The sequence below is a fragment of the Mytilus californianus genome, unplaced genomic scaffold (assembly GCF_021869535.1).
Source record: "Mytilus californianus isolate M0D057914Y unplaced genomic scaffold, xbMytCali1.0.p SCAF_7, whole genome shotgun sequence".
NCBI lineage: Eukaryota > Metazoa > Mollusca > Bivalvia > Mytilida > Mytilidae > Mytilus > Mytilus californianus.
Genome location: NW_026262723.1, coordinates 69051334 through 69078603, shown reverse-complemented (window position 1 = coordinate 69078603; position 27270 = coordinate 69051334). Strand labels below are relative to the sequence as shown.

The 27270-nt window shown below is 31.0% G+C and overlaps 1 protein-coding gene and 1 long non-coding RNA gene across 4 annotated transcripts in view; one reads left to right on the top strand and one right to left on the bottom strand.

The window, feature by feature from the left end:
• LOC127709955 (protein CLEC16A-like) overlaps positions 1–27270 on the top strand; it is a 126063-nt gene that overhangs the window by 83602 nt on the left and 15191 nt on the right. For 2 of the 3 annotated variants that reach the window (XM_052215659.1, XM_052215657.1), the window contains exons 20-22: positions 2726–2768; positions 10469–10580; positions 12157–12433. In XM_052215659.1, the coding sequence (XP_052071619.1) occupies positions 2726–2768; positions 10469–10580; positions 12157–12433 (432 nt within the window). The remainder of the gene's footprint in view (positions 1–2725; positions 2769–10468; positions 10581–12156; positions 12434–27270) is intronic. The other variant, XM_052215658.1, reaches the window with a different exon arrangement.
• LOC127709984 (uncharacterized) lies at positions 18162–18787 on the bottom strand. Its single transcript, XR_007985887.1, has 2 exons — positions 18658–18787; positions 18162–18510 (listed from the first exon to the last, which is right to left on the bottom strand). It is a non-coding gene; the product is annotated as an uncharacterized LOC127709984 (long non-coding RNA).

The window sequence follows — 27270 nt, the reverse complement described above, 5'->3', positions numbered from 1 at the left end:
TTCATTTGCTATGAAAATGTTTTGATTATAAAAATATGAAAGACCAATATGAAATAAATTTAAAAACTAAAGGTACAATGTAATGTTAAAGAATGTAAGTCAAAATTTATTTGCAATATTTGGAAAACATGTTATATTACTAGTAAATAGCTTTTTACTGGAACAAAGCCACCTTCCCAGCAGTAAAATAAAATAGTTAGAAGGTTGAAACTTGTTGTTGTTCATATCCTCACCCTTTGGTCTCTGGTGGATAGTTGTCTCATTTGTATTCATACTACATTTCTTTTTTTTTATACCCCCGCTTTAAAAAAGTGGGGTATACTGTTTTACCTCTGTCAGTCCGTCATTCTGTCGGTCCGTCCCATGAATATTTTTTGTCGCATTTTTCTCAGGTATTACATTACAAGAATTTCTGAAATTTGGTTTCAAGGTTTATATGAGTGAGCTATACCGTGTGATGCGTTTTCAGATTCATCACTCTACAACTTCCTGTTTACCGAACTCTTACATATTTTTACACTAACAAATTATCCATATTTGGGCGGCGGTATCATCAGTGAGCAGTAGCTCGCAGTTTCACTTGTTCATTCTAATAAAATCATGGAATTTCAACCAATACCAGAGCAGTTGACATTGCTCTTGTTTAAAGATCATTTGAGATGTCCACCAAATGTCTATATCCTTTGCTCACTAAATTTTGTTGTAGTTTGTTTTTTTTATTCATATTAGAACTACAAATTTATCAGTATTGGAACAAACAATTATAGAAATGTCTCTGTGTTATGGCATGTCCAGCTTATTATGAATGTATAGGACAGTTTCCTGTCTCTTGACAAATTTTATTGTTTACCGTAATTATTCTCATAAGATTCAATGAAATACTTTTGCATGTACACAATTTAACTTTTAAACTGCCATTTTTTTGTCATTGTTATTATATATAAACTGAATTAAATATCATTTAATTTTTTTACCCATTCACCTATGTATTGGCCATAGACTGGATATAAATCTTTTTTTAAGAATGGTTTGACGTCATTTGAGAACTTAAGGCCTGTTATTTTACACCTTGCAGAAAACTGATACATCTGAAAAAAGTTGTTTTATATAAGATTTGTATTCTTTTAATGGAATACATTTGTATTAGGTCACATTTAAATATATAGACCACATCTAAATCATTGAAATGGTTGTAAACAGATCATAACAAAACCTTATCACGATTTCCAGGACAAAATGAAAGTGACACTGTGTTTTTTAAAACAATAAAAAAAGATACAGAAAACTATTTATTATCTGTTGAATAATATATGTTTTTCAATTATAGAGGTACAGATTTCTTAAAGTGAAATCTCTGATCAAAAATGTGCATTATTCAACTGATTTTTATAGTTTGAAACTTTGTTCTTGTGTTGTGCTGATACACCACTGTCCCAGGTTAGGGGGAGGGTTGAGCGCTCCCAAACATGTTTAACTCCGCCACATTAACTATGAGCCTGTCCTAAGTCAGGAGCCTGTAGTTCAGTGGTTTTCGTTGGTTCATGTCTGTCATATTATTTTTTTGTAAATTGTTTTGTGATAATTTAAGCCGTTAGTTTTCTCAATTGAATTGTTTCATATTTTTCATGTCAGGGACTTTTATAGCCGACAATACAGTATGGGTTTTCTCATTGTTGGAGGCCGTACGTTTGCCTATAATTGCTTACATCCACTTCATTTGAACTTTATGGATAGTTGTCTCATTGGCAATCATACCTCATCTCCTTAATTTTATATTGAAAAGAATTATTTTCAATCCGCATTTTTTAGTCATGCAAATATAAAGTTCCCTGCTTTTATACAGGAGATCCATTCATCAAACCATTCAATAATGAGGTTCTTGATGGGGTCCTTCATTTCTGTATTCTTAAATTTTATTTTTTTTAATTATTTTGCGCATTATTCTCTGTTCCTCATATTTTAGCACCCCATTATTCTATATTCATATTTTAATTTTCATGGATTTTGTGCTTATAAATCAACCATAAATCTAAGGTTCAATACAGTTCAAATATCCTATCGGCATGTATTCAGAATTTGGCAAAACCTTGAAAATCAAGTGTCCACGAAAAAACAATTTTTTCTTCAATCCAGGAAAATTGGTACCCTTGAATATAAATGAATCCACAGTATTTTAATTGAATAGTAAGACCTATAGTTCTATTTTTCTACTTCTGTTTTTTTTTTTTTCAAGCTCGGAATTTAAGCCATACTTATGCTATCAAAGGAAAATATCTAAGTAGATTATGCTTGAATCTTCAATTTACAGATATATAAACACTAGCACTGAAAATGGTTTCTTGATTTTCTGATATCTCTTTTGAGTTTATGTTTTACAATTTTGACCTCTGTACAATACCTTTAGAATAACTATATAATGATGTGATATTACATTAAGTTAAGCAGTTGTTTTTTTCCTGCAGCACCCAGTGCATGGAACATAGAAATACAAGGCCTACAGCCATCCTTTCATCAGCTCTCCTATGTACAATCGATAACAGATTTTTATAATATTTATATCAAAGGTTTAATCAGCAATGTCTCATACTAGTGCAAGTCAACTATTTTCTAAAGGAGTTATGCTTAAATAATTAATTTTTCAGTTTTCAATAAAATTATAAATGAGTTCATATTTTCTGTGGCTCTTTCAGCTTATTTTAATTTTGATTGATATTTTTTCTTTCAGATAACAGTGACTTGATAGCATGTACAGTGGTTACAAAAGAAAGGTAAGATATATTATCCTGCAGTAGGAATATCCCAGTTTATAAAATACTGATATGTTGTCATAGCTAGGTGTTAACTCTGTAGAAATGAGTCTCTCTTTTTTTTTATGCCCCCGCCGTAGCAAAGGGGGAATTAAGGTTTACCCTTATCCGGCAGTACGTATGTCCAGAAATTGGTTTCCATTCTCTAAATTTAGTTTGCCTCAACCAAATGTTATGAAAGTTATGCACTATGCTGATTACCATAAAAAACAGATCAAGTTCAAATTTGGGTTGTGTCACTTTAATCGTTCTTGAGTTATGCCCCTTTATAATGTTATATGCAAGCGGGGGCATCATCTGTGTCCCATGGATACATTCTCCATTTATTTCGTTTTTGTGTTAAATTGGAATTCCCCCTCTAAAGACCAATTGTTCTTTTCAGGACAATGTTTGCTCAATATAGAGAGGCATCAGAAATTCTTTTTACCCATAAAAATATTACCCAAAGGTTCATCATGACACAGAATTATAAATAGCAAAAGGCACTAGTACTAAACAGTACTGATAACTGTCCCATTTGATTGAGGCAAAAGATTGATGTTATAATAAATTCTAATGCAATTTTCCTCCAATGAAAAGATGCCTTTATAACCAGTTCACAACGTACATTGTAATGTCTATTACTTATTATAAAAAGAATGAGATGTGTTATTATTGCCATGAGACAACTTTCCACTTAATATAGAACAATGTGGATGTAAGCAACTTAGGTCACAATATGGCCTTCAACAATAGGAAAAATTCATATCACATAGAAAACTATTAAAGGCCCCAACATAACAAAATGTTTAACAATTCAAATGCAAACAAAACCAACGGCCTGATTTATGCTAAAATTGTAAACGAAAAACAAATATAACATCAACAACCACTAAATTATAAGCTCCTGACTTGGAACAGACACATTGATACTTATTTGATTCTGTAAATACATAAAATATCCTTATTAAACATCATGGCTCAATTTGAGCGCACAAATATGGTTAACAAAACTGTTGAAGTCTGATGATTATATCACACACGAACCATAAAGTCTGATGATTATATCACACACGAGCCATAAAGTCTGATGATTATATCACACACGAGCCATAAAGTCTGATGATTATATCACACACGAGCCATAAAGCATGATGATTATATCACACACGAGTCATAAAGTCTGATGATTATATCACACACGAGTCATAAAGTCTGATGATTATATCACACACAAGCCATAAAGCATGATGATTATATCACACACGAGTCATAAAGTCTAATGATTATATCACACACAAGTCATAAAGTCTGATGATTATATCACACGCAAGTCATAAAGTCTGATGATTATATCACACACGAGCCATAAAGCATGATGATTATATCACACACACGAGCCATAAAGCATGATGATTATATCACACACGAGTCATAAAGTCTGATGATTATATCACACACGAGTCATAAAGTCTGATGATTATATCACACACAAGTCATAAAGTCTGATGATTATATCACACACGAGCCATAAAGCCTGATGATTATATCACACACGAGTCATAACGCATGATGATTACATTTGACATGAGCCATAAAGCCTGATGATTATATCACACATGAGTCATAAAGCCTGATGATTATATCAGACACAAGCGTCTGATGATTACTAACAGATGAATTAAAAAGAATTATGCCCCTTTATCACTTGGAAATTTACATATTTTTTCGTATCCGCAATAACTAGTAGTGACATCAAATGGTCTCAAAAAGTATTTTCACCTATTATAAGCAAGCTTGGGCGGAGCATTCGTGCCCTGGGACACATTCTTCTTTTATTTCTTTATTTTTTTTTATTTCCCTTTCTCATTTATTTCTAACTTTTTATGGAGTGTAAATGAAAGAAGAGAGTTAGAATAACTTTGGATGTCTAATTTAACTTGAGTTGTGTGAAGGATTGATAAGGGAAGGTTTATTTTTTTTTATTTTTTGGAACATCTCTCTTGACTTGCCCATACTAGTATGGATGTGTATGGGCTTAATGAATAAAGTGTATATCGTCAATTTTTCTAAATGTTGGATATATATTGGGACTTCTACTGTCCATATATAATACATACAAAAAATTTACCAAAAACCAAGTTTGATTTTTTTTAAATCTAACAAAACGTTATAAAGAATAAATAGTGTAATTGATTAGGGCCTCTGGCCATATATTCATTGTCTTTGACCTCATTGTCATGATTTAGTCACTGCATAAAAAGCTATGAGGTTTTTAACTTCCTAAAAATTATTTTTTTATCAAAGGATTTATTTTAGTTTTGACTATATAATACAAGAACAATACATTTGATATAAAGAATAGTTGCAAAATATAAATCTCTGTTGGGCAGGATTCACCTGGCTTTGACCTGATTTATGTTAAGTAGATTTATGTTAAGTTTTTGTGATACCTGTACCTGTAGTATTTACTGCTTCATAAAGTTCATAAAATGTTCATGAACATGTCTTATGAATTAATTTATGAACTTTATGAATTGATTGATTCATAAAAGTTCATAAAAATGTTCATAAACATGTGTTATGCACAATTTATGAACGTTATGAACTGACTAACAGTTTAGAAAAGTTCAGAAAATATTCATGAACTGCATTTTATGAATTGTTCATCAACAAAATTCATGAACTAACTTAATGAACTTATGAACATTCATGCATTGTTCATAGACATTCATGAACAGTTCATGATGGTTCATAAATTCGTGAATTTCATCTGGCAGGGGTAGACTTTGATCTCAAAGATTTTCCACATACAGTTTAGTCATAATCAGTAAAGCAGGTGAGACATTTCAGTGTCTATTTTCAGCCAATTCTTAATACAGGTTAATCTACATTATTTAAACAGAGAAAGTGTTATGACCTATTGGTGGCTTTTGTATAATGATTTAAAGTACACAAGCTGATATCCAGATCTAAAGAAAATATTAATGACTATTTGATTCTGAAAATCAAATGAAAATTCAAAGAAACATAGATTTGAAATTGTTTATTTGCAATGAAGTTCTGATATTCCTTTGTTGCATGTGTAAAAACTCAGACGTTATTGACATAATTTGTTGATGTTTCCAGGAAATGCCAATACACTGCCTCTCAGGGTTTTCCATGTAAAGCAAGTTCATTGTCAGGTTAACCTTCCAGATAAATGTCAGCTTTAATTTTGTAAATCCATTTATTCATGTCAAGCTGAATATTGATTCAGAGTAATTATAATTTAAACTCGGCAACATATGAATTAACTCACAGCTGTTATTTGATTTAGATAACTACCTAGGAGGTATTTTGGACTTGATGATGAAATGTTCTAAAAAAAATCATAAGTACAATTATGCAGTAAAATTTACAGTTGGCATAGAGAGTATGCTTTCATTGGCAAATAAATTTGTAAAATTTTGTGTTCTTCACTTTTATAAGGCAATAATATAATAACCATGAATTACCATAGGTGATAATTTCAGTTATTTCATAATGTTTGCTTTCTTGTTAACAGTTGTTCACAGGAAAATAAGTAGCATAAACATGAGAAATACAGAGCATGATGTTAATTATACATGTGATTACTGAAGTGTAACATGAAGTGACTGCTGTGTTTTTTTGCCAGTTTTTTTTTTTTTGCCTGTCTATCAAAACATTATATCTGCTTAGATTAATATTTCTCATAAACCTGAAAACTTCTGACTTGATTTCAATGAAATTGAAAATTGAAATATGGTAAATTCAGAATCTATTGCAGCATTAGCATTTATTATTCTGATTGTTGGAAAATCTGCATAAATGTGAGTTTAATTATTGTAATTTCAGGAAATGCAGTATACAAATAAAGCTATCAAAATTTTAAATGCAACTTTTATATTTTTATTTTTGCTACACCTATCTCATCGCAATTTTCGCAAAGATAAAAACATCGCGACAATTTCTGAATTTACAGTACTAATTAGCATTGTGAATGTCTATTATATTTTTTTTATCAAAATGATTGTTTTCCTATTACAAAGCTTGGTCTTTGACATATCTTAAGATCTTCCCTCTGAAGTCCATTCTAGCTTCAATGAAATTTTCATAGAATATTTCTTACATTAAGCCAATGTGCACCTTCTGTTTTAATTGTGACCCATATTATTTCTGGTCTTACTTAGCAAAACATGTCACAGCTATAATTGGGAGCTCTGTGTACTGTTTAAACTAGTTCAAACAAGTTCTTGATTCTGGATCAAATACAATACATGGTTATGGCAAAATGAAAGCAACACATTATAAATTTCATGGGTCCGAAGCATTTTTATGGATTTACTTTCATCAGGAACATTCCAAGTCGAATATTTGAAAGCCAAAGATATATATATGATAACCAAGACTACAATAAATTACATGCTTGATCTCTGTTTATTTAGATAATGTGGTTTGGTCAAGCAAATCAAACGTTGCTCTGAAATTGAAATCATGTAGGAGAGTATCTTAAAGATGAATATATAGCTTCTTGTTTTGACAGTTAAATTTAAAAAATATTAAACTTATTAAATTTCAAGACAACACCCAATTTGCAATTTTAAGTCTTAAAATGTCAACATGTTTTGCCACTTAATTTAAAATTTTTAAATGTTTTGGACATAAGCAACTATTCACCCTGGTATTTAAAATATGGAATAAATAGACAATGTTTTTAAAATGGACTGTTCAAAGTAATTAAGTGTTTACATAGTATAATGGGATTTTATCATTAAGGTTGATGTTTACCGATTTGAAATGTTTGTTCGCCTTATCTTTATTTTCTAACAAATGATCAAAGACTGTCTGATGCTAAAGAATTCTTGGAAAGATGAAAATCTGGACAATAAAATTGCATTATTTATTACATATGCTTATAATTCTTGGAAATGAGATCTATAGTGAACTAAGAAGTCAAATAAGTTTTTTTTCATAAGGTGCTATTGATTTAAAACAAGTTATTGGATGGATTCCTATTTTAGATACAAAGAAATCATTATATTTCAAAATATGATTCAAAGGCAGGGTATGGCACACTTCTTTTAAACACAAAATGATCAAAAAGAAAATATGACTAGTTTCTTGGGATCATGGAAGACTTCTTCTCTAACTTGAGTTTGCCTCAACCAAATGTTATGAAACTTATACACAATGCTTATTACCACAAAACACAGATCAAGTTTGAATTTTGTTGGCGTCACTTTTACCGTTCTAGAGTTATGCCTTTACAAATCTCAAATTTGCTGAAATATTTGTTTCTGTTCTCTAACTTTAGTTTGCCTTAACCAAATGTTATGAAACTTATGCACAATGCTAATTACCACAAAACACAGATAAAGATTGAATTTTGGTGGCGTCACTTCTACTGTTCTAGAGTTATGCCCTTTAAAAATGGAAAAATTGCTGATTTTCGTTTCTATTCTCTAATTTAAGTTTACGTGAACTAAATGTTATGAAACTTATAAACAATGCTAATTACCACAAAACTCAGATCAAGTTCAAATTTGGGTAGTGTCACTTTTACAGTTCTTGAGATATGGCCCTTTATAACATTATATGCAAGCGGGGGCATCATCTGTGTCCCATGGACACATCCCCTATTTATTTTTTAAGATCTTCCTTCTCCTTCTATTCAGTCAATTTTATGGCTGGAATTTCCAACCTGATGTTGTCACTTAATCAGCTGAAGTCAAGAAAGCAAATGAAAATGATTGATTAAATGATGGCAATCAAAGGAGTTGATGTTACTTGCAATAAAAAGATTTTTTGAGAATTACTACATTACAAATTATTTTTTTACAAGCTGAAAATGGCAATAAAAGTGATGATAGAGTGTGATCAGAAGAGTTATAACTTTCTTTATGTATCACTCATGAAAACATTGCTTTGAATAGTCCCTGTGTTTGATGCTATTTGAAGTTTATTTTGATTCAAAAGAAAAACTTCATTACTTTTCAAGTAATATATTGTAGTTCTGAATGTGTAAGGATACACTTGTTATATTAAATAATTCTTTATGTGTCTTTCAAAAATCTTAATATATAATCCAAGCAACATCAGTTTATTACTCATAACACTGTAGATTAATATGCACAAATTTACATTTACATTGAAAAGGAGAGGATTGAAGGCTAAAATAATACTGTAACTTATATCATCAGTTCAATGGTAACATACAAGATCAGTTGAATAAGGTTGAAGGCTAAGATAATGCTTTTATTTAAAAGACTTTATATTTCGGCAAATCATACGCCCAAACATCGAGACTGCATGACTACCATGTAAGATAATTTAAATGAAGTGGTAATAGAAGCCCAAATGTTGGTTAGATGTTAACCATAACCAACATCATCAGTTTTAATGTTTACAGCAATGTGCATAACCAGATGAATGAAGTTAACTGTAACTGAAAATTTAATTGAATGGATAATTTAATCCTGTAGGGATCATTATTTGGTAAAAGTAACTTTCAGATGCTATATAAATAGTGTGCTACTATTAATCCATTATACTGCCTCTGGAGAAGACCCTGTCCCGTCAGGCTATTAATTATCACCAGGTGCTCTCAATCATGTGTTTTGTCACTACCTACTTTTTATTTGACATAATTTTTCAGCCGATGCACATAATTAATATAGCATCAACTTACTGAAGCTCCATTAGTGCTATTGTGTTTATAGAGACCTCTTTATGTCAGGTTTCTCTCTATTACTCATCTTAAAGGTAGGCTCCACTTAATAGATGGTAATGGTTGAAGTTCTTTTGCAAATTTTTGGGTTCAGAAATGTCATCCACTATCAAGAAAAGAAATTAAAAAAAAATAAATGGGGAACATGGACACAGATGATGCCCCCGCTAACATATAAAGTTATAAAGGGACATAACTCAAGAACGTTGAAAGTGACACTACCCAAGTTCGTACTTGATCTGCATTTTGTGGTAATAAATTTAGCATTGTATATAAGTTTTATAACATTTGGTTGAGGCAAACTTAAGTAAGAGAACGGAGATGAAAAATTCAGTAATTTTTCCATTTGTAAAGGAGCATAACTCTAGAAAGGTAAAAGTGATGCCACCCAAATTAAAATTTGATCTGTGTTTTGTGGTAATAAGCATCGTGTATAAGTTTGATAACATTTGCTTGAGGCAAACTAAAGTTAGAGAACGGGAACCAATTTCGGGACGTACATACAGACAGACAAGGGTAAAACTTAATGTCCCCTCTGCTATGGCGGGGTCATAATTAAGAAATTTTTAATGTGTAGTGTTTTTTCTGAAAATTAGATTTGTCAACTGTTTTATTTATATTAATAGATCTTTTTTATATTTAGCCATAAATTGTGTCAACAGAGAGGCGAAAGATACCAAAGAGATATTCAAACTCATTAGTCAATAAAAAAAACTGGCAATGGCATGGCAAAAAAAACAAAAAATGGTCAAAAGACAAACAGCAGTACGCAAAAACCAAAGACTGAGCAACACGAACCCCACCAAAGATTGGGAGTGAATAAAAGTTAGGCCATTTATGCCCCTTGTTATATAGATGACAATAAATAAAATAGTTTAATATTAAAAACTAAACCAAATTATTTTTTTTTATTATAGATATTGTCAATTTCTGACCTTTCTTCTTGTTTCAGCAGAAAAATGGAACGTAGATTTCTTGTGATAGACAGTATACAGTTAATTCTAGTAGAACCAGATACAAAGCGACTTGGATGGGGTGTTGTCAGATTTGCTGGATTCTTACAAGTATGTTATAAATTTGTTGTTTGGTTATTGTTTGATACAATTAAGTAATTTATGTACTGAAAATCTTAAAAGTTATTAGATTAACACAATACCAACAGGTGGTATAGACAGTTTTGAGTTTAAAACATCATTAGTAATAGGCCTTAAGGGTTTGTATTTTGCTGGATTGAGCAAAATGAGGCAAACCAATTGAACATGGTGTCTGTCCTGACATCTTCTGGATTCTTTTGATGACAAACAACACTGTTGATTCCTTATTATTCCTCAGGTACAAATTTTGGTGATTAGCGGCAGCCAACAGTTTCCATGTAATAACTTATGAACCGTTCACCAATGCTGTTGAAAATGTTGTTACTGATGACAAAATAGAGGTCAAGTTAGATATTGTTGATTTTCACTTTTATTACTCAGGAGTTTTTGATCGATTAAAAAATAGTCACATAAAGTGACAGTTCAAACAAGCCTGAAAGTGTCCTCAAAATACAGAAAACCTTTTTGATAGATATGATATTGGTGCTTTTTTTTTTTTTGAAGAAACAATGAATGTGAAAGAAGAGGTTAATAAGGTCACATTTTTGTTAAAATCAAAAGTGGCTATTGTGGTCATTTTCATTGAGAGATATGAATAAAATGAGATGTGGGGGTATACATCAATAAGACATTAACCCAACAACCTGAAATTCCAAAAGACATCAAGTTCAATATGTTCTTCAACAATAGGTGTCTTATACAATATGTATATAGAGGTCTAAATCAAGTCTAAAAATCTTATAAATAAATTGTACAGAGAACTATCAAGGATCTGCAATAATTAAAATTAACATGATTAGGTAAAAATTAATTGTAGATTTATGGCTTACAAAATTATTGTTCACATGGTGCTACAAAGATATATTGTTTTTTTTTTTATTTAAAATTGTTATAATTTACGTGATTTTTTACACAAAACATGATCCAAACTTTTGATATGAGTGGCATTCAACTAAAACCTTTACCATAATCAAACATTGAGACAATGAAGAAAGATATATAAAGAGAAGATTTGTTTATTATTTGCATCTTTTTAATATAAGATCAATGTGAAAATATATAATGTTACCATACAAGTCAATCCTGAAATTTTTATTCTACTGTTTGTCTCAATAAATTTTAAAAAGTGACTTTTGATGAAAATTAAAAATATAGTGAACAACTGAATGTTGGTAAGTAGAAATTGTTTTATACCTAAAAAAAAAACTGAAGCAATAACTTGTTTTTCTCTCCTGACCTCATCTGAGTTTATGTTGACATATTTTTTTTCCAAAAAAAAATTATTTCACATGCTTAGAATGAAAAAATATTAGCTATTAAAGTGAATTTACAAAAAATTATTTCACATGATCAGAATGAAAAAAATAATAGCTATTAAAGTGGATTTATATTTACAACTTGGTCTGCATACAAACCTATAGAAAATTTGTATTTCATTGAACATTTAAATTTGTGGATCACCTTTACCCAGGAAATCCACAAAATTGGTATCCACAAACAATAGTGAATCCACAGTAAATTTATATTGCTGTGAATGTATTTGTAGGATGTTGAAGTGACTGGAGATAAGGATGACAGTCGATCACTCCACATCACCATCCACAAACCTCCTAGTTCCCAGCATGCAAGACCACTTCCTCTTTTGTCTGGACGCTTTGTTTTCGATGATCACATAAGATGTATGGCTGCTAAGCAACGTTTGACTAAAGGAAGACTGAAAGCCCGTCAGCAGAAGATGATGATGATAGAAAGACTTTTAGACATACCAAATGATGGAGGTCAAAGATCAAGTACCCCCTCTGGTAGAAATAGGCCCTACCCAGGTAAGTCCATAGTTTCTACTTTTTAAGATTTAAGTTTTGCTTCAGTGCTGGATATGCTTTACGTATGAACAGTACAATGAAGCACATGTTTATGGAAAATTGAATAGCTTTACATGAAATCTTTTTGTAAGTTTCTACATGTATTACTGTCAAACCTGCTCTAATGGTAACATCTATTAAGCAGAAACCTGTCTGGCAAGGTCACCCTCTTCTTGTCCCGCTGTAGCAATGCCAATGCATTTTGAACCTTGATTCAAAGGTCACATCTCTAAGGTGAGTTTTCTCTAGTCCCAAGGGTGACTTTTTTTATTCGAGCGTCACTGATGAGTCTTTTGTAGACGAAACGCGCGTCTGGCGCAAATACAAAATTTCAATCCTGGTATCTATGATGAGTTTATTTATATACAGGGTTGACTGTATTTACATATTTTAATAATGTTATAATTACATCTTATAAATCAAAATGATCACATTTCATATAACCTGACAACTACTGTAAATTCAGAAATTATTGTGATGTTTCTATAAATGTGAAAAATACAACAGTATTCGGTTCGCTTAATAAAAAAACTTGCATTCATATTTTCTGTAATGATTTTCCTTCATAAAATTTTTGCAATGGCATATTAATAAGATTTTACATTTTTGCCAGTGGTCAAGGATTTGCAAGAATAAATGCACGCAATAATTTCTGAATTTACAGGTAAAGTATTTGATTAGCACAGACTAGTGTCAATGGTTTTTGTCGAGCCTGCGACTTTTGTTGCAAAATCGAGACATAGCGATCCTACATTCCGTCAGCGGCGTCGTCGTCGGCGGCAGCGTCCACAAATATTCACTCTGTGGTTAAAGTTTTTCAAATTTTAATAACTTTCTTAAACTATCCTGGATTTCTACCAAACTTGGACAGAAGCTTGTTTATGATCATAAGATAGTATCCAGAAGTAAATTTGGTAAATAAAAAAAATCCTGTTAATCAGTATTTTACTCATAAATGGACTTAGTTTTTCTGCCAGTTAACATTACATTCACTCTGTGGTTAAAGTTTTTCAAATTTTAATAACTTTCTTAAACTATCCTGGATTTGTACCATACTTGGACAGAAGCTTGTTTATGATCATAAGATAGTATTCAAAAGTAAATTTTGTTAAAAAAAAAATCCTGTTTATCCGTATTTTACTTATAAGTGGACTTAGTTTTCCTGCCAGTTAACATTACATTCACTCTGTGGTTAAAGTTATCAAAATTTTAATAACTTTCTTAAACTATCCTGGATTTGTACCAAACTTGGACAGAAGTTTGTTTATGGCCAAAAGCTAGTATCTAGAAGGAATATTTTTTTTTTTAAATTTCCTGTTTTTCCGTATATTACTTATAAATGGACTTAGTTTTTCTTCCAATTAACATTACATACAATCTGCAGTTAAAGTTTTTAAAACATTTATTAGATTCATAAACCATCCTGGATTCTTACCAAACTTGAACAGAAGCTTCTTACATTCAAAAGATAGTATCTAGAGGAAAATTATTAATAATTATTTCCCCATTTTTGTTGAGCCTGCGACTAACAGCAAAAGTAGGCGAGACACTGGGTTCCGCGGAACCCTTACAAATTTTTTGTTTACATAAATGTTTGTTAAAGTACACTTGTATTAAAATTTCTCGATTTAAATATCATATGGTATTGAATGATAAATAGGTAATTATGTTTTCTTGGAAATTCCAATGGATTTTAAATTATTATGGTTGACCTATTTTAATAGACTTACAGAAAACCTCGAACAAATAAAGTTTTTCACATTCAAACTTTTTGCATTTTAAAACCTTGTTAAAATGAGCTAATTGCAAATTATGCTAACAATTTAAGTGGCTATTTATATATGTAAAAATTGAATAATTAGTCAGTTGAAATTAACCAAGTTGAAATGTTAAATAGATCAAAATGTTAAATAGATTAAACTGACAGCTTTTTGAGAATAATCAAATCTATATGCCATATTTATTCACAATTATGTAAGGAATCCACACATTTCACAGAATGTCTCATAGTCAATTCTATAGAGAATCATTGACAATAACTTTTCAGTTGTTTTGACTGATAACCATCAGATTATTGAACATCTTTTTCTAAAGACTACATAGTTTTTGTCGAGCCTGCGACTTTTGTCGCAGAAAGCTCGACATAGGGATAGCGATCCGGCGGCGGCGGCGGCGTTAGCTAACTTCTTAAAAGCTTTATATTTTAGAAGATGGAAGACCTGGATGCTTCATACTTTGTATATGGATGCCTCATGTTACGAAGTTTCCGTCAGTCACATGTCCAATGTCCTTGACCTCATTTTCATGGTTCAGTGACTACTTGAAAAAAAAGTTCAGATTTTTTGTAATGTTAAATTCTCTCTTATTATAAGTAATAGGATAACTATATTTGGTATGTGCGTACCTTGCAAGGTCCTCATGCCTGTCAGACAGTTTTCACTTGACCTCGACCTCATTTCATGGATCAGTGAACAAGGTTAAGTTTTCGTGGTCAAGTCCATATCTCAGATACTATAAGCAATAGGTCTAGTATATTCGGTGTATGGAAGGACTGTAAGGTGTACATGTCCAACTGGCAGGTGTCATCTGACCTTGACCTCATTTTCATGGTTCAGTGGTTATAGTTAAGTTTTTATACGACCGCAAAAAAATTTTGTGGTCGTATATTGGTATGACGTTGGCGTCGTCGTCGTCGTCGTCGTCATCCGGCGTCGTCGTCCGAATACATATTGGTTTTCGCACTCTAACTTTAGTTTAAGTGAATGGATCTTTTTGAAATTTGACCATAAGGTTAAATACCACAAAAGGAAGGTTGGGATTGATTTTGGGGGTTATGGTACCAACAGTTAAGGAATTAGGGGCCAAAAAGGGGCCAAAAATGAGCATTTTCTAGTTTCCAGACAATAACCGTGGAACGGTGTATGGATCTCTCTGAAATTAAACTACAAGTTTCCATACCACAAAGGGATGGTTAGGATTTGCTTTGGGGGGTTATGGCTCAAACCGTTTAGGAATTAGGGGCAAAAAAGGGGGAAAAACAAGGTTGTCCTGGTTAATGGACAAATACTTTAGTACAAAACATAATTTAAAGCAGTGTAAGGGAGATAAATCAAATACATCATTGAAATTATCTCCCTTACACTGCTTTTAAATTATGTATAAAGTAATGGTTAATGAACAATAAAGATAATCTAAAACAGTGTAAGGGAGGTAATCCAAATACAACGTTTTGGTTACTTCCCTTACACTGCTTTTAAATTATGTTTAAAGAAATGCATATTTATAAAGGAAGACCAGTAAAAATATCTGCAAATGTTTTCATCTTTTTTTTTTACAAAAAAATCCATATGAAAGATTTGACACTATATTTTTATTAATTCTATTATAAAATAGATTAAGTTAGCACTATGGTAAATTTAAATGGGTAATTATGGTTGCCAACTCCATTGGAAATTTGAATTGAGATTATGACCATATCTTGAGGGAAAGAATTTTTTTGGGGGAAAAAGGGGGGGGATAAAAAGAAATTGTGGGGGGCCAATTTTTTCTCATTTCAGATTTCAGAAATTAAAAAGAATTATTCTTAAAATATTATTTTTTTTTCAAATTTCAAATATTGAAAAATTTCAAGAAGTAATCTTTAATTGCACAGTATGGCGCATTAGATTTGTAAAATCTTTGATCACATTTATTTATTTGTTTATTTATTTATTTGAATCTAACAGTGTATTTAGATTTTTAATTTTGGGTCCAGTTTTCAAATTGGTCTACATTAAGGTCCAAAGGGTCCAAAATTAAACTTTGTTTGATTTTAGCAAAAATTGAATATATGAGGTTCTTTGATATGCTGAATCTAAACATGTATTTAGATTTTTGATTTTTGGCCCAGTTTTCAAGTTGGTCCAAATTGGGGTCCAAAATTAAACTTTGTTTGATTTCAACAAAAATTGAATATATGGGGTTCTTTGATATGCTGAATCTAACCATGTATTTAGATTTTTTATTTGTGGACCCCGTTATCTAATTGGTTCATATTGAGGTCAAAAGGGTCCAAAATTAAACTTTGTTTGATTTCATCTAAAATTGAATTATTGGGGTTCTTTGATATTCCAAATCTGACCGTGTATTTAGGTTTTTAATTTTGGGTCCTGTTTTTTAAATTGGTCTACATTAAGGTCCAAAGGGTCCAAAATTAAGCTTTGTTTGATTTTAGCAAAAATTGAATATATGAGGTTCTTTGATATGCTGAATCTAAACATGTATTTAGATTTTTGATTTTTGGCCCAGTTTTCAAGTTGGTCCAAATTGGGGTCCAAAATTAAACTTTGTTTGATTTCAACAAAAATTGAATATATGGGGTTCTTTGATATGCTGAATCTAACCATGTATTTAGATTTTTTATTTGTGGACCCCGTTATCTAATTGGTTCATATTGAGGTCAAAAGGGTCCAAAATTAAACTTTGTTTGATTTCATCTAAAATTGAATTATTGGGGTTCTTTGATATTCCAAATCTGACCGTGTATTTAGGTTTTTAATTTTGGGTCCTGTTTTTTAAATTGGTCTACATTGAGGTCCAAAGGGTCCAAATTAAACTTAGTTTGATTTTAACAAAAATTGAATTCTTGGGGTTCTTTGATTTGCTGAATCTAAACATGTGTTTAGATTTTTGATTATGGGCCCAGTTTTCAAGTTGGTCCAAGATAGGTTCCAGTATTTAAACTTTGTTTGATTTCAACAAAAATTGAATATATGGGGTTCTTTGATATGCTGAATCTAAACATGTATTTAGATTTTTAATTATGGGCCCAGTTTTCAAGTTGGTCCAAATTGGGGTCCAAAATTAAACTTTGTTTGATTTCAACAAAAATTGAATATATGAGGTTCTTTGATATGCTGAATCTAACCATGTATTTAGATTTTTTATTTGTAGGCCCCGCTATCAAATTGGTTCATATTGAGGTCAAAAGGGTCCAAAATTAAACTTTGTTTGATTTCATCGAAAATTGAATTATTGGGGTTCTTTGATATGCCAAATCTAACCGTGTTTTTAGATTTTTAATTTGGGTCCCGTTTTTTAAATTGGTCTTCATTGAGGTCCAAAGGGTCCAAAATTAAACTTAGTTTGATTTTAACAAAAATTGAATTCTTGGGGTTCTTTGATATGCTGAATCTAAACATGTGTTTAGATTTTTGATTATGGGCCCAGTTTTCAAGTTGGTCCAAGTTGGGGTCCAAAATTATATTTTTTTTTATTTCAACAAAAATTGAATATATGGGCTTCTTTGATATGCTGAATCTAACCATGAACTTAGATTTTATATTTGTGGGCCCCGCTATCAAATTGGTTCATATTGAGGTCAAAAGGGTCCAAAATTAAACTTTGTTTGATTTCATCAAAAATTGAATTATTGGGGTTTTTTGATATTCCAAATCTAACCGTGTATTTAAATTTTTAATTTTAAGTCCCGTTTTTTAAATTGGTCTACATTAAGGTCCAAAGGGTCCAAAATTAAACTTAGTTTGATTTTAGCAAAAAATTGAATTCTTGGGGTTCTTTGATATGCTGAATCTAAACATGTGTTTAGATTTTTGATTATGGGCCCAGTTTTCAAGTTTGTCCAAGTTGGGGTCCAAAATTAAACTTTGTTTGATTTTAACAAAAATTGAATATATGGGGTTCTTTGATATGCTGAATCTAACCATGTATTTTGATTTTGGACATTGGACCATAATAGGTAAATTAAAAAAATTCAAGTTCTTAGACCACATTCTTTCTGTGTCAGAAACCTATGCTGTGTCAAATATTTAATAACAATCCAAATTCAGAGCTGTATCAAGCTTGAATGTTGTGTCCATACTTGCCCCAACTGTTCAGGGTTCGACCTCTGCGGTCGTATCACGCTGCGCCCCAGCGAAGCATTTTATTGTGTTTTGGTCTGTTTTTCTTATACTGTATGCAATAGGTCTACTATATTTGGTGTATGGAATGATTGTAAGGTGTACATGTCTAGCTGGCAGGTGTCATCTGACCTTGACCTCATTTTCATGGTTCAGTGGTCAAAGTTAAGTTTTTGAGTTTTGGTCTTTTTTTCTAATACTGCATGCAATAGGTCAGCTATATTTGGTGTATGGAATGATTGTAAGGTGTACATGTCTAGCTGGCAGGTGTCATCTTACCTTGACCTCATTTTCATGGTTCAGTGGTCAAAGTTAAGTTTTTGAGTTTTGGTCTTTTTTTCTAATACTATATGCAATAGTTCAACTATATTTGGTGTATGGAAATATTTTATGATCTATATGTCAGTCACACAGGTTTTATTTGACCTTGACCTCATTTTCAAGGTTCATTGCTCAGTGTTAAGTTTTTGTGTTTTCGTCTGTTTTTCTTAAACTATAAGCAATAAGTCAACTATATTTGTTGTATGGAAGAATTGTTAGCTGTACATGCCTGCCTAGCATGGTTCATCTGACCTTGACCTCATTATCATGGTTCATTGGTCAATGTTTAGTTTACTTGGTTAATGTTAAGTTTATGTGACAGTTGTAATAAAGCTTTATATTTAGGACTATCAACATAATATCAATGATTAGTAAAGAAGGCGAGACATTTCAGCGTGTGCACTCTTGTTTTTGTATAAAAATTCTTTAGAATTATGTAATAGAAATAAGGTTTTCTGTGAGGTAACATCTATTTTTAAGTTGACTCAGTACAAGTTTAAAAAAAAAAAGTACATACGAGGGCAGAAATGTTTCGTAAACATGCACAAACTCCTTGTTTCTTCTCCATGGATACAGGTAAATATAAATTCTACCACTTCATGGAATGACATGCAATATATATGTACTTTGAACACTTGGAATAGTACATTGTTGTAGAATCAATTTCTCCAAAGATATGTAAAAAGAAAAATCACAAAAATACTGAACTCTGAGGAAAATGCAAAACGGAAAGTCCCTAATCAAATGGCAAAATCAAATGATAAAACACATCAAACGAATGGACAACAACTGTCATATTCCTGACTTGGTACAGGCATTTACAAATGTAGAAAATGGTGGATTGAACCTGGTTTTATAGCGGTAAACCGCTCACTTGTATGACAGTCGTATCAAATTCCATTATATTTACAAAGCTGCGTGAACAAAACAGACATAATAGGTAACATTGTCAAAATATGGGTACAGCAGTCATCACTGTATCACAATCCATAGGCAAACTTTCCCAATCTTTTCAAAGGATCTGCAAATAATAGGTGAATGCCTAGGAATTTTGAATTCATATTAAATTTTACTGTAGATGAGTAGAGAAGAAGTAGATCAAAGATCCATTATCAAAAAACAAACAATCTGTCTGGAAGAGTATATATCAGTTAAGAATTATTGAAATTTAGATTCTAACCCATTGATTATGATAACTTTCTACTTGATATAGTTAAAGTTTTCTAGATGTTTAAATTTTGAAAGTTAAACTATAAAGAATGTATAAAATCCGTATTAAAAAAGATGAAATTGTAATAATTTGATTCTCTCATGATTCAAAGCAATCTTTCAATTATGATATTTTGAATAGATTTTATGGGAAATCACTTGCAGGCAATTTAGTAAACATCTGGTCTATCAAAAATTAATACATTTCATCAGAATAGGTTTAAATCAACAAAGAATTAAAAAAACTCATTTCTAGATGCATATCCCAACTCTTTTTACAATGATCTTATGCTTAATAAATTATTTGCAATGAATTATGTAGATCTTAATTAGAAAAATAAGGAACACTTTTGATATTGGTACATAAAGATTGGTGTCGTATGAGGTTATGAAGAAAAGAAGATGTGGGGAATACATCAATGAGAGTGACACAAACACCAAAAAGACATTTAGGATCAGCTGACAGTCTTCAACCATTGACATGTGTCAACATTTTAAGCTTTAAATCTTTATAATTGTCTCTTTAAATTTATTCATGACATGTCTAGAGTTTGATGATGTTCAGCTTGTCTTATGAAGTTGACTGTTGTCCATTGATATAAGCTATATTGTGACCTCTCTTTGTCTTTATGGTTTACTTGTATTTGTTTGGTTGATGTCTCAGTGACAATTATCTCACATCTCCTTTTATATTAATAGATAATGTGAATTTTTTTTAAAAACAATTGATTCCCCACTCCATTTAAGGTAGATATGGTGTCTTCCTCCATCTTGGATTTTGAAATACAAGAAAACAATCGGTCTAGATCTTTAAGAAAATGTGCAAATTCTGAGAGTAGTAGGTAATTCATGTGTAAGAATTTTTATTTCAATATAGAAAATGACATGTTTTATCATATTTATGGTTGTATTTTACAAAAAACAGAATACTTTTGTTTGATTCAATTTTTTCAAACTTTGCCACATAAGGGGAGGCAACTCAAATGTAAGGGCAGATAATTCAGATAAAGTTACTTTTACAATAGAATGTGTTAGGAATTTACCTATTTTATTATGTAGCAAGAAAACGGGTCCCGGGACCCCATTTTTTCTTTTTCTTATCTGAAAGCATAATGTTAGAGCTATCTTCTCATATTTTATCTCAAAATTCTATGGTGTAGTTTTTGTTTTATGGCAGAAAATTGGGTTTTCCATGCATAATCTATACAAAATCTGTCAATTTTGCACAACCTGTAGCGTGAAAATAAGCCCCGTGACCCATTCTTTTTATTATTATTTTTAAAAAAGCATGATATAAACTACATTTTTGCAAATTATTAAAAAATTCTATGGATAATAATTTAGACACCCCATCTACCTTAAGGATGGACAAGGAATCTTGACATATATTAGGTAATATAGAATATTTATTGCTTTTTTTTAATATCAATTGAAGAAATTTAACCTTCTTTTGTCCAGATAAAGTTCTCATTATCAAAGGACAAGTTGAAATAAGGGCAATATTGGACCCCTGATTTGAATGATTGTTTAAAGATGTTAAGTTCTTAATTCAGTTGGCCTATGATTTGCTATGTTGAAATGATGTTGATTGGCAAAAGAGTTGTCCAAAAGTGAATAAAAAATATAATCAGAGAATTGCCGTAATAAACTTGTGACAGTAATTGTCCCCTAAATTTAGTGATTGTTTAAAGATGTTCAGTAGACAATAATTTGATATATTGAAATGATGTTGATTTGCGAAAGAGTTGTTCAAAAGTGAATAAAAAATACAATCCGAGAAATTGCCATAATAAACTAGTAGTAAATAATAAGATTGGGATATGTAACATATTTTTTTAAACATATTATTATTGAAAAGTTTAAAATTCTGGTAACAAAGTTACATATTTTTGTGGTACACAAGATTGGAGATATTAATTTGTATTCAGTATTGTGTGAAAATTACAAAATATAACATTTAACTGAAAATGGGCCTTTTATGACACATTCATGTTCTTATTTTGATAACATTTTGACAATACTAAGCTGAAGCAAGGGATGTATTCAAGAGGGTTGTTTTAGATAGAAACAAGCAAATAGTTAAGCAGATTACATAGTATTCCATAAAGGCCAAATTTCTTCCTGATGATACCTCTTCCCTTCTTTTTTTTTGGTAATTCCTGGATTTGCATTGATGACAGATTTTTTAGTACACTCGTGTCCAAAGAATAGGATAAAAGCTTTATTGTTTTATGTATTGAAATAGTCCCATCCTCCTGGCAATGCTTTTTAAAAGAAAAAAAGAAAATTTGGAGTAGCAACTTTCCTTTTAGTGCTTTGGGTAATAGAGGCCACTTTCCAAAGATACAAGAAGGAAGAGAGATTACAAGATGTTTTAAGTTAATTATCTTAAGTAAAAAAAAAAAGGGTGAGGAAACAAAATTATAAAAAAAAAATTGCTTTCATAAAAAATTATTACAGATATTTTATCCACTGCATATAATAAAAGAACATGAAAAAATGTCTGTTTTTGTAAACAACTTATCCCCCACTGTTCAACTCAGGGCCTTCAAACACTGTAAAATGTTGATACATGGGTGCATTTTACTTTATGTACAAAAAGTGAAACTTAGTCAATTTTCCATTGCATTCTTCATGATTTCTTTGTGTACTCTACAGAGGTTAATCAATAAAGGTAACAGTAGTATACCACTGTTCAATAGCCATAATTCAATTAAGCAAAAACAAATTTGGGTAACAAACTAAAACCGAGGGAAACACATCAACTATAAGAGGAAAACAATGGAACAACAGAAACACTGAATTACAACAAAAACAAATGCCAACATACATAGAAACGGACTGTTTGATAACAACTGCCATATTCCTGACTTGGTACAGGACATTTTAAGAAAAAATGGTGGGTTGAACCTGGTTTTATGGCTAGACAAACCTCCCGCTTATATGGCAATGTTAAAAATATCGCTAAAATGACAACACTACGTGAAAGGAATACAGTACAAACAAACACAAGAACACTCTCACAGAGTTTACATAAATAAATAATATAATAGTACATAACAACATGTAAACCACAGAATAACAATGGACACCTCCCACGATTTGTTTTATTTATAGACATATACTAGAATATTAAATTGGGATTGAGTTTGTAATGATGTTATTTTATGTATTTTCTAACCATGACAAGAATATTAAAATGGAATTGTGTTTGTAATGGTGTTATTATTTGTATTTTCTTCTAAATCAAAACTGTGTATAAACATAAAAATCCTGTGCATATAGTTGCTTTAAACTTAAAATCATATAAATGAAGAAGCTGATTTTTTTTCTTAACTTTTACATACATATAGAAAATAAAAATAAAATAACTGTAATATAAGGCAAGATCATGTAAGACAAAACAGTAAACACACATGAAAACAAACAACATAAAACAAAAACCCTGTAGACAAACCACGAGTTACCCAACTATACTGACAAATAAGACATATGTGAAATGTACAGAAAATACAGAATTTAAACCACAAACGAAATAAACAGACAACAACTCAGCACAAAATGACCCACCGGACCCACACATATAAGAAAGTAACAACAAAATGCCCATCATAACTAAATACATGAATGTTGGATATATAAATACCGAGACATGTCATATAGCAATGTGAATTCACACTCAGCAAAACAGTCATATTCGGTACTAAGCAGACCAGATGACGAAGATGGTAAACCACAATCTAAGACGTGGTAAAAATGTCGTCAGTAAGTTTAGACACAGATACAGTGTATAGATCAACCAATTCGTGTAGGTGTCCATAAAATTTACGGAGTGTCATTTTTAATCTTTCCTCCTCATAACTCTGTTGGAGCAGTTTCTGCCTAAGGAGCACACTCCTGTATATGAAGTTTTTTGTGTAATGAAATCCTCCTACAGTTTTTTTTTAATCAAGAGCCAAGAACCTTCAAACTATTAAAAATGTTTGTATAATCACAAATAATTTTAATATTTTTTTTCAAATTTGCCAGATGGTGAAAGTAACCTCAATTTGCAAAAGGTTTCCTTATGTTGGGTACATATTTTGTCTGTTCTTAACTAACATCTCCTGGGTGTCTATTTTTCTTAGTTTTTGTAATTTGTAGACATACAGTGATAATCATACTATCTTACTAGCATTCTATGATATGTCCTCTTAAGTATATCAAAATTTATTAAAAACATGCCATGATATTCCACATGTTATATACCCATTTGCTAAAACAGAGTATGTTTTCTGCTTTGAAACTTTTAGTCCATTTCAATAAGATATTATATTTCATTTTAACATGTAATTATAATATTTTGTTGACTTTTAAAACATATATTGTTATATTATACATGTATATACCCCTTCAGTGACTGAAATATGTTTTTTTTTTCTTTCTTTGTCATGATTTTGAAATCCTATGAATTCTACATCTGTGGAATTCTATTCTATTTTAGCAATACCCAAACTGTATGAGTGACACAGTTTGTATGCATGTATATTTCATATGTTGACAGCTGCTATTGTTTTGAAATTTGATCAGTATTGTTAAATTCCTGCATATGATTTTGAATGTAATTTTTAAATTAACTTACTAATATCAATTTCAAAAAGTTAATTATCCTTATATTTTGCATGTACTTTAAAAGTGAATTTATTGAACGTTAGTTATTGTTATGGAAGAAATATGTAATAATAAATAAATAAGACGTAAATATCAAACACTTATATATCACAATCCCAAAATAGGACAGCATACACAAAAAGCATGAATTTCAGCTCTAAATTTTCATTCCATTTTTAATGGTTGTAGATTTAACTGATTTTGTTGATTAACTTTTATTGTGAAGCTTATGTTTCTTTTGTAATAAACTAGATCATCTGAGACGCAATGAAAATTGGTTTAAGTAGTAATTTTAAAACTTTGAATGCTATTTCTATTATTAACAATTATAAACATACAAAATGTAATTGTAATAGGACTCCAAATTTGTCATGGAAAATCAATGAATTTATACATTGGGTTACATTCAGTGAAAATGAGTTGCAAAGAATAAATTATACCATTTCACATCAAATGTCTTGTATGCATTTATTATAAACATAGTTATTACTTTGTATTTGAAGATTTTAATTTGATCTGATATTGTAATGAGCAGAATGTGTTGGTAGTGATATTAATTGGCTCTTATCTTAACACAGTTTTAGTCTGTGAAACTGCAAGTGGCTATTCACTTAAGGTTTTTTTTCCAGAAATATATAAGCCATTTTTTCTGATCTTCTCTGTCGATGATTTTGATAGTGGCAATCCATTTCTTGTGGGATTATTTAGACTGTATTTGTATGGTAGGTGGGATACCAAGGTACAGGCTAGAAATTAGCCAACTGTTCTACTTTTTAGCTCACTGGGGCCTGAAGGGCCCCATGTGAGCTTATGCCATCACTTGGCGTCCGTCGTTGTCGTCGTAAACTATTTAAAAAATCTTCTCCTCTGAAACTACTGGGCCAAATACCTTCAAACTTTAACTAAATGTTCCTTAGGGTATCTAGTTTATAAATTGTATCCGAAGTTTTGATCCATTGACAAACATGGCCATCATGGCTAAAAATAGAAAATAGGGGTCAAATGCAGTTTTTGGCTTATATCTCAAAAACTAAAGCTTTTATAGCAAATCTGACATGGGGTTTAATTGTTCAATTTGTCAAGATCTATCAGCTCTGAAATTTTCAGACGAATTGAACAACCCATTGTTGGGTTGCTGCCACCAAATTGGTAGTTTTTACCAAATTTTGCAGTTTTTTAGCTCACCTGGCCCGAAGGGCCAAGTGAACTTTTCTCATCACTTGGTGTTCGTCGTCGTCGTCATTAGCTTTTTACAAAAGTCTTCGCCTCTGAAACCACTGGGCCAAATTTAACCAAACTTGGCCACAATCATCATTAGGGTATCTAGTTTAAAAAATGTGTCCGATGACCCCGCCAACCAACCAAGATGGCCGCCATGGCTAAAAATAGAACATAGGGGTAAAATGAAGATTTTGGTTTATATCTCAGAAACCAAAGCATTTAGAGTAAATCTGACATAGGTAAAACTGATTATCAGGTCAAGATCTATCTGCCCTGAAATTTTCTGACAAATCTGACAACCTGTTGTTGGGTTGCTGCCCCTGAATTGGTAATTTTAAGGAAATTTTGCAGTTTTTGGTTATTATCTTGAATAATATTATAGATAGAGATAAACTGTAAACAGCAATAATGTTCAGCAAAGTAAGATCTACAAATAAGTCATCATGACCAAAATTGTCAGTCGACCCCTTTTGGAGTTATTGCCCTATATAGTAAATTTTTAACAATTTTTCGTAAATTTTTGTAATTTCTACAAAAATCTTCTTCTCTGAAACTACTGAGACAAATTTAACCATACTTGGCCATAATCATTATTAGGGTATCTAGTTTAAAAAATGTGTCCGATGACCCCGCCTTCAAACCATCATGGCCGACTTGGTTAAGAATAGAACATAGGGTTAAAATGCAGTTTTTAGTTTATATCTCTGAAACTAAAGCATTTAGAGCAAATCTGACAAAAATGTTCATCAGATTAAGATTTATCTGCCCTGAAATTTTCAGATGAATCCAACAACCCGTTGTTGGGTTGCTGCCCCTGAGTTATGTTAATTTACAGAAATTTTGCAGTTTTTTGTTATTATCTTAGATATCATTAAAATATCTAATATCTAATACTATTAATTATGATTTTAACCTTATTTTACATGATTTCCAAAGCATCAGTAAATACAGGTGAGCGACACAGGCTCTTGAGAGCCTCTAGTTGTTATTATTTTGAATATTATTATAGATATATATAAACTGTAAGCAGTAATAATGTTCAGCAAAGTAAGATCTACAAAAAAGTTAATATGACCATAATTGTCAATTGACCCCTTAAGGAGTTATTGCCCTTTAAAGACAATTTTACACAATTTGTTCATCAAGTTTGCTAAAATTTAAAAATCTTCTCCTCTGAAACTACTGGGCCAATTACCTTCAAACTTTAACTAAATGTTCCTTAGGGTATCTTGTTTATAAATTGTATCCGAAGTTTGTATCCATTGACAAACATGGCCGCCATGGCTAAAAATAGAACATAAGGGTCAAATGCAGTTTTTGGCTTATATCTCAAAAACTAAATCTTTTAGAGCAAATGTGACATGGGGTAAAATTGTTTAATTGGTCAAGATATATCGGCCCTGAAATTATCAGACGAATCGAACAATAGGGCCACCGAATTGGTAGTTTTAACAAAATTTTGCAGTTTTTTGTTATTATTTTGAATATTACTATAGA